A 9,554-nucleotide genomic window follows, 5' to 3' on the forward strand; every position below is an offset into this window, starting at 1 on the left:
TTTCCTTAATCTTGCCAGCCTTTCTCTTCATTCTAACAGGAACGTACTGGCACTGACTTCATTGTCTCATTTTTAAAAGCCTCATTCTTGCTAGACTTACCTTCACTTGAGAGCATCCTCTCTTAATTGGCCTTTTTCAAATAGCTGCTGTAACTTCCGCTAATGCCCCACCTCCCCCTCGTATCCCATCCGTTATTTATTTATATACACACATTCTTTCTCTCTCTCTCTCCTTTTTCTCCCTCTGACCCTCTGACTATACCCCTTGCCCATTCTCTGGGTTTTTCTCCCCCTCCCCTTTTTCCTTCTCCCTGGGCCTCCTGTCCCATGATCCTCTCATATCCCTTTTGCCTATCACCTGTCCAGCTCTTGGCTCCATTCCTCCCCCTCCTGTCTTCTCCTATCATTTTGGATCTCCCCCTCCCCCTCCCACTTTCAAATTTCTTACTAGCTCTTCCTTCAGTTAGTCCTGATAAAGGGTCTTGGCCTGAAACGTCGACTGTACCTCTTCCTAGAGATGCTGTCTGGCCTGCTGCGTTCACCAGCAACTTTGATGTGTGTTGCTTGAATTTCCAGCATCTGCAGAATTCCTCGTGTGATGCCATCAAAATTAGTTTTCCCCCATTTTAGGTATTCAACTCTATGGCGAATCTTACCTTTTGCCATGGCTATCTTGAAACTAATTTAATTATGCTCACTATCCCAAGTGATCCCCCACTGAGACATTAGACATTTGCCCAGCCTCATTTCTGAAGAGGATGCCTGATAAGGCTATTCATATATATTTTTCAGAAAACTTTCCTTGACACACGTATGACACACTTAAAAACAATGCCCTATCAAATCCTTTAGCACTAAATCCTTCACATTTAATGTCAGAGAAGGTTTTAACTTTGGTGACTGTTGCTGACTTATGATTAGAATCTAATTATTCCTCAACTATTTGATTAACCCGAATTTATCTGCTTAACCTGCCTCTGTCTATTGGAATTGTCTGCTTTAACTTTTATTTCATCTTTACCTTCATCTGATGAACTTCTACTTTGGATCTCACATTCCTGCTCCTCCACACCATCTCCCCCTACCCCACCTGTCAAACCAGACTAGTTCAAATCTTCCTGAGTAGCACCAGCAAAATTCCCCAAAAGGATATTCAAACTTCACCCCGTCACATTTTTTTTTAAAAAAGTGGAACAGAAAATGCAGCAATCCCTCATTTTCTTTCAATACAGCAATCTTGCCCTTAGTTCCTCTATCTTGTTCTCCGGTGACTACATTAGCTAACAAATTGGTAGGAAGGTAGTCTCATACCCCAACGCTTTAGTCTGGCTTGAAGTCCACCCCTCTTTTCCAGTGATGGCCAGCCTCCAAGGTGTCATACCTGCCTTCCTGAGTCAAGTTCGCCGAATTCTTTACCCAAAATTGTTAGTTCATTTCAACAGTTCAAAAGTACACTCCTTAAAGGGATATTACAGGCTGCAGATTGTGGTGATCATAGTTCAGAGGTATATCTAGTAGAATATTTTGTAGTTTTGTGAGCTGCCCGCAAAAAGTTGCCACGTGCTAGCAGTGCCATCTTGGTTTGGGTGGAACCCATCCCTCGTGTACTGGTCACCTCTGCCCCAAAAAAGCCCTGTGGTCCAAGTGGCTGACACACTGTCCCCCATCCGCACCAGCTCTTCAGCCATGTATCCCCTTTGTCCCGTGCTCCTACTCCTAGTCACTAGCATGGTGACACAAGGAGGTTTGAACTTACAGGACTGATCTTTATTGTCTGTTTATATAGCTGATTTTCGAAGGCATTCGGGGGCCTGGTATAGAGGGAGATATTGCAATCGATGACATAACTGTAACAGAAGGGCAGTGTCGGAAAATGGATCAGCCTCGCAACAGTAAGTACAATTTGTTGGAAACAAAAACCAGCACTTCCATAGTTTTAAAACATGGCTAAATCATTGAATTAGCAACTAGTATTTATAGCTGAAATAATATTGTTGTGATTCAGGCATTTTGATACATGATCTCAGCCTATTGAAGTTTAATTTTTGGAAGTCTGATTCAGTTAATGTAATATTTGTTACAAGGAGCCCAAGCTGTGCAGCAGATTTTCTAGGGCTTTGGTTATTTATTCTCTGCCCTCTCCACACCACACACTCATTAAAATACAACTTCAAACGGGGAAATAAGGCTGTTTGATAAATGTCCTGATTTTTGTTTCCTTTGAAGTAAATGAAAATAAAATTCAGGAGTAATGTTAGATGGCTGTTGCCTGCATCAAAGTATTCCAGGTCAGGAGCTGATCCTTTGTCTTCTTCCAATTATGTTCCATTCGAGAAACCATTATGATTTTTTGGTTTGATTTTGATTTAGAGTTACAGTGTGGAACAAGCACTTTTGGCTTAATGAGCTGTGCTGCACAGCAACCCACCTATTTAACATTAGCCTAATTACAGGACAATTATAACGACCAATTAACCAGTATGTCTTTAGACTGAGAGAGGAAAGCAGAGCACCCAGCGTAAACCCACCCATTCACGGAGAGGATGTACAAACTCCTTACGGAGGATGCCAGAATTGAACTCTGAACTCCGATGCCCCAAGCTGTAGCTACACTGCCAAGGTGCCCTAATTTCTAGTATTTCTACTACACTAATTTATTTATTCATTCTTGGGCTATGGACAACACTGGCAATCATTTCACTCTTACCTACTTCCTCCGTTCAGGAACAATCACATCAAGGTCTCCTTTAGGTACGTATTAGCTGGACCAGGTAAGAACTTTAATGAAAAGTAGAAATCATTGAACAAACTATTTTGAGTCTTTTAGAGGATGTGACAGTCACTTATACCTCTGCCTCTTTCTTTGTTATTTATCAGTGCCATGTACCTTGTAAGTACATAAAATGTGTGATTCTTGTCATTCTGATGTCCAAAGTGGTGTTGCTGTTTCAGTGCATGTCAGCCATTGTGTCATGAACTGACAGACAAACTGTAATCTGATGAAAGCTCATTGTATTTGCTTCTCAATAATTGACATAGAAGTCATACATTTGATTGCACTATGTGGCAGTATTTTGTACCTAACAAAATTACTGCTTGGAATTCTATAAAGTTCATACCAGGCTCATATTGATGCCATTATTTCTATTATGCAGATTAGTGTAACAGAACTGTATAAAGTACACAGTGCACAAATAGGATATTTTGTCCACCTATCAGAATCAATATCAGGTTTAATATCACTGGCATCGATATCACTGGCGTGAAATTTGTTATTTAGCAGCTGCAGTACATTGCAATACATAATAAATAAAAACTATAAATTGAAAAAAGAAATATATATTCAAAATTTGAATTAAATAAGTAGTGCAAAAGAGAAAATATAGAGAGGTGCTGTTTGTTGTCCTTTCAGAAATCTGATGGCGCAGGGGAAGAAGCTGTTCCTGAAACGGTGAATGGGTGTCTTCAGGGTCCTATACGTCCTCCTTGATGGTAGCAATGAGAAAAGGGCATATAATTTGTTTTCTTTTCAAGATTTCATTTAACCCAAGTTGGAAGACTTGTTCATGTCTGCAACGAACCACAATGGATCCAAGTTTATTGGTTACAAGCATAACAGATTTACTAAGTAAAGAAGATGTAGTTAACAAAGATGATAGTCAGAGTCAGTTCTTCAGAGTCCAGGGATCTGCAGACTCCTTGCTTAATGGTATTGGTCCATGCTATATGAAAGATTGGGGACCCTACTTTAGCACTATCAATCAGAAAGTATTAACCTTGCATTTTATACACTCAGGTCCTTCAAATTGCTAAGTACTTGTGGTTCACTTCTAGCAAGTTGTCATCCAGTACCTTCTGATTTCATTAATGATAATTCCATCACCATATTGTGGACTGATTCTTTCCAAGGAAGGGAACTCTGGCAGCTGGATAAACCTATCAAAATAATTCACAAAATAATCAGAAAACATTAGATAAAAGACCATGCTTAGAATCAACTTGCACAGCTCAACAACCCCTTCAATGAGAAAAATGTTCCTGCTTCTCTTTTAAATAGTAAAAGAGCCTTAAGAGTGCACGCTGAAAAGACTGGTTTGCTAAAGGCTACTAAAACTCGCTGAAATATTTGACCTCACCCGAACTATAAATTAGTGATTTAAACAAAATTCTTCATATAACATAGTTAGTTACTTCAGCACTGTGTTCAGGGGTAATGTAAGTAAACTGGCAGCAGTATTTCTAAAGGACAACTGTGACTACATTTCAAAGGGAAATGATTGGCACTTTAGGAAGCAATGAAGCCATGAAGGGTTCTGTATAAATGCAAGTACGCTTATTTTGATTTTCAATCTTTATTCTTTCTACAAGAAGTTGTATGTTATCAGTGTTTAACAATTCAAGAACAAAGAAGTTCTAAGAGAGCTCTGGGTAGAACCAACTAATAGTATTATCAGCAATTCTAAATTATCCCATTTTATCAGGTGTTCTTTTAAAACAACAGTCCCAACTGGTACCTGGATGGAAGCAAAATTGAAAGGCTGTGTAAAAGTTAGGCACATTAGACAGCCACAAAAGTCCATTCTGCACTCCATGAAGATAACCTTTCCTTCCCAATCCCAAAGTCTGTACTTCTAGCACTGTAAGTTTTGAATATTTAATCAAGTATTCCATTCTCTCCTTTATGTGAAAAGCATATGTTGGTGGAATTCATTTATTGACTTCTGATATATAACTACTCAAAATGAGAAATTGTAGGGTAGAAAGCTGCTATTGATTATTTAATAGAAACAATGATTATTTAAAGTAATGTAGACTTGAAATGGTCTTGCTTTTAAGAAATTTACTAATTTATATTTCTTTCTTAACCTAGATTTGAAAACTGGTGGTGCAGTCTCTGTATTGATACATATATGGCTGTTTTCAATCACACTTCTCATCGCCATGTTAAGCCATCGAAGGTGACCTTATTATGGCAGAGGCTATGAAAAGATTCATCAGGCATTGCACAAAGAATGAGTCTTTATACATGGACCTTCAAAAATAATTACCAAAGATTCATCAGCTGACTGCAGATTCTGACAGTACAATTGGTGATTAAAAAAGCATCATGGGAGTGAGAAGGATGCCAGATTTGGGAAAAAAAACGTACAAAATATTCCTATGAAAAGTAGTCAACCCCAGAAGGAGATTTTGTTATTGTCGTTGTTGCTTTGGATGGATTTGAAAATACAACTGCATCTTGATTGGCTCTGAGTGAGCTTAGAAAATTTGTCAAAGCACAAATATTTAGCTGCTTTATTACAGCTGAATGGAGATGCTTGTCAACAAGAGGCAAAAGGGATGGCCGACAGAGAAGAAAGTCGTACTGGAAACAGGGTAAATGAAGTGCTGACAATTACTCCCCATGAGAAATTTTCAGCAAAGCATTAGAAAACTGTGGGGTTTCGTCCTCAGCTGCTCTTTCTGCTGTGAATACATGATTTCACGATTGTCCATAGCAAGTGTTTAATTTCTTTCCTGTCCCTCCACTGTCAAATTTGCTGTGCTTTATTACATGTTTGGTCTCTCTGCATGCATTTCTGCCCATTGTATGTGAACTGGGCACAAACAGTACATGGGCTAAATAGGATTTTGCTTGTGGCCATAAGAACACAACTGGTCATCTGTCTGAAGTGAAGAAACCAAACCACCTTCTGTTCATAACATGCCATAAAACCAAGTGCCTTCAATTTGAAAAAATATATAAAAATTGCCTGAATCATTTAAATAGAAAATACTTTGCACTGCTAACTTTGGAGTGTGTGTAAAACCTTTTGTATATATGTTGCAGCCGATTCCTACAATTAACAGGCAAAGCAAGCAGCCACTGTATGGTTCCTCCAAGCAGAGACTCGAGTTACGATCAATGTCGTTTGGCAAGGCATTCTTTAAAGCCAGCAAGGTGGTCGCAGCCTGTGAGCATGTGATTCTGTGGAAAAAAATAAATTCCACCACGTTGGCTGATATTGGGAGCATCACTTTGTACAGATATTGAGTGCAAACACAATGACCAGAGCAAAGATCTCTAAAGGTGTGCATAGCCCAGAGGATTCAAACAGATGATAGATTGTACTTATTTACCGTAATCTCCATTCAGATTGAAAAAGTAGGCAAGCAGTGAAGAGCACTGTAGCAACAAAAACACTGCTGAATAACCCTGCAATTTTTTAGGCTTGCAAGCACCAATTTTTCTTTCGGACTCAAGTCTTGACTGAAGACTACAAGAAGGCTACACCCCATTATCCTGCCCCATTATCCAAATCTGTGCCGATTGTTAAATCTTATTTTATTACGTTAGTGGGCATGGAAAGCATTGTGTTGCCTTTTGGAGCTCAAAAAGGACAAGATTACACTGGAGTCACAGGAAAACACATCAGACGTTAGCCAAGTGGTCTCAAACTGTTCTCCACCATTCCTCATCCTGCTGGTTTTAAACTTCCGTGATCTTTTTGTTTAAATTATTTGATCTTTTAAATTAATTCAAGAAATACTTTTTAGTCTAAAATTGCATAATTGTACTCTCTGAAATCCCGAGTATTGACAAAAAGAATTATATGCAAAAATTTGGACTAGAGTTATAAAAAATTACATTGGAGCATTAATGTGATTACTGAATATTGATATAAAAAGCACAAGATGTAATAAACATTGATGAGGCTTGAACTTTTACTTTAAATTCCATGGAAAGTTTGTCCATTTTCAAGACTAATGGCTGCAGAGATGATTTTACATCCATGTTCAATAAACCTCTTTTCAGGTATGGTGTGACTTATTGCATGTCTGATTGCTATTATGGGAGATTTTAATTAAAACGGGAAGATGAAATTCAACTATTTCCCAAAGCTTGCAGATTCACTATCAATGAGCTGAATTCTGTTGCTGATTCCTGCAGCCACCTAGTATGTTGCACTTGATGTGAAATTCTTCTAATTAGCTCTCCAAACCTATTTTGTATTAATGAGTTTTTTTAATCTCATCGTTTTATCCAATGTGAAGTGACAGATTTCTTGCAGTCATGAATCCAGCTGTGCACATGACCCTTTTCTATCATTTCCATTTGCTGTTTTTTTTGACTAAAAAGAATATTCAGTTTACAAAGTTTGTCAGTTCATTTGAAATAATAGTGTTCTTCTTATTGAATAATTGAATAGCCAGTGCTGGTCTCCTGTACTTAGAAAGCAAATAGTGTTAGAGAAAGAACATTTTCTTTTATCTTTCTATCATAAATCTGGGTCACAACGAATATCTTTATCAGTGTGTTTTACGTCAAAATTTACATCTTATTTTTTGTTCTTTAGCCGGAATTAGTCACAAAAGCAGCTAATGATAAAAATGATAGCTGAAGCATTGACCATGGATTTTTTGTACAGTCTTTTAAACCCCAGTTGGCGTGGACCAGTAGTCACATTGAAATTGCAGTTATCACTTTTCTCAGGCCATTTATACATCTATATTAAAAATTGTAAAGCTCTATAATTGCATTGTGTCTTCTTTGACTTATTCTGGGTACTTCCTTCCAATGCCATTGGCAGTGTGATGTTCATGCTCATTGTCAGCAAATCATAGTGGATCATGGAAAATCAATAAAACACGTGCTAATGATCAATGTATTATCAGCTGACTCCTAACTTGAGGGAAGATCCTGCATTGCTTCAGGTGCTCAGTGACTATGAAAAGCTGACAGTGGTGCACCTCACCTTTGAACTTTCTAACGTGATAACAAACCACTAAGGGACAATCTTCTGCAACACCTGATATCAATCCAAAGATTGGATGAAGTAAAAGAACATGGGGATCTTGGAGTACCTATTCACCAATTGAGAAAAGAATGAGGGGAGATTCAAAAGCGGTCTTTAAAAGTATGAAAAGTTTTGCTGGAGAAGACACCAAATGCTTTCATTTTTGGAGGGAAGAGTGTAGCTAGAGATTGCCAATAAAAATGTCACCAAAGTTCCAAAAGAGAATTCAGAAGAATGTTCCATACCCAAAGAGCAACAAGAATGTAGAACGTGGAGACCAAGAGTGGTTGGTTAAAGGGAAGAGAATGGATGGAGGTTGGACGAAAACGATTGAGAAAAGAATAGAGGATTCTGCTAATGGATTTAGATGGGAGAAGTTCTGAAGGAAAGGCTCAAGTGGAGCACAAAATACTGATATGTAAAGTGGGTTCAGCAGCAAAAGCTTTCAAGATAAGCTGTAATGAAGCCTAGCTTTTTGATAACTGTCCTAGAATTGTGCTGATAATATTAATGAGTCTCAAATATGGCAATTCCTCCTCAGCCCGTCAAATCCAACTCACTTCTTATGACACAAGTACCCTCTTTGAGATCACTTCTGGATTATAAGACATATTTGAGGCAAAGTTAATTTTCTTTTATTTTCCAAAGATGCATTAGACCATAAGACATAGGAGCAGAATTATGCAATTTGACCCATCGAGTCTGCTCCAGCATTCCATCATGGTGATTTACTAACCCTCTCAACCCTATTCTGCCTTCTCCCCATCATCTTTGACACCCTGACTAACCAAGAACCTGTCAACCTGTGCCTTAGATATACCCAATGACTTGGACTACACAGCCATCTGTGGCAATGAATTCCACAGATTCACCGCCTTCTGGCTAAAGAAATTCTTCCTCACCTCTGGAGAGCTCATTTATTAACTCTGCACATCTCTTATTTTAAAAAAAGCTGTTGTCAATGTCCAACTAAAACAAGTACTCAAATCTTAGATAGGAATTTGTCAACTTTGTGGAACAGTATTAAGCATAAAGTATGTGTATGTCACCAAATACTACCCTAAGATTCATTTTTCTTGCAGATAGTCACAGTAGAACAAAGAAATACAATGAAAAACTGCATACAAAGACTGACAAACAACCAATGTGCAAATGTAGACAAACAACAAATGCAATAAATAATAAATAAATAAATAAAACACAATAAATAATGCGTATACAAGTAATTGGACAGCCAAGCACTGATTAAGGATAGTCAGCATGGCTTTGTGCATGGTAGATCATGTTTAACGAATCTTGTAGAGTTTTTTGAGGGGGTTACCAAGAAAATAGATGAAGGACAGCCTGTGAATGTTGTCTACATGGACTTTAGTAAGGCCTTTGACAAGGTCCCACATGGGAGGTTAGTTCAGAAGGTTCAGACACTAGGTATCCATGGAGAAGTTGTAAACTGGATTCGAAATTGGCTGTGTGGGAGAAGACAGAGAGTGGTATTGGATGATTGCTTATCAGACTGGAGGCCTGTGACTAGTGGTGTGCCTCAAGGATCTGTGCTGGGACTATTGTTGTTTGTTGTCAATATCAATGATCAAGATAATAATGTGGTAAATTGGATCAGCAAGTTTGCTGATGACACTAAGATTGGAGGCGTTGTGGACAGCGAGGAAGGCTTTCAAAGCTTGCAGAGGGATCTGGACCAACTGAGAAAATGGGCCAGAAAATGGCAGATGGAATTTAATGCAGACAAGTGTGAGGCGTTGCATTTTGGAAGGACAG

At 38.4% G+C, this 9,554-nt stretch overlaps 1 protein-coding gene across 2 annotated transcripts in view; it reads left to right on the top strand.

Annotated features, from left to right (window-relative positions):
- mdga2a (MAM domain containing glycosylphosphatidylinositol anchor 2a) overlaps positions 1-7,500 on the top strand; it is a 1,048,869-nt gene extending 1,041,369 nt beyond the window's left edge. For both annotated transcript variants that reach the window (XM_063047135.1, XM_063047145.1), the window contains 2 exons: positions 1,787-1,892; positions 4,871-7,500. In XM_063047135.1, the coding sequence (XP_062903205.1) occupies positions 1,787-1,892; positions 4,871-4,962 (198 nt within the window). In that variant the 3' untranslated portion in view covers positions 4,963-7,500. The remainder of the gene's footprint in view (positions 1-1,786; positions 1,893-4,870) is intronic.
- The last annotated feature ends 2,054 nt before the right edge of the window (positions 7,501-9,554 follow it).

The sequence above is a fragment of the Mobula hypostoma genome, chromosome 1, assembly GCF_963921235.1.
Source record: "Mobula hypostoma chromosome 1, sMobHyp1.1, whole genome shotgun sequence".
NCBI classification, from domain to species: Eukaryota; Metazoa; Chordata; class Chondrichthyes; order Myliobatiformes; family Myliobatidae; genus Mobula; species Mobula hypostoma.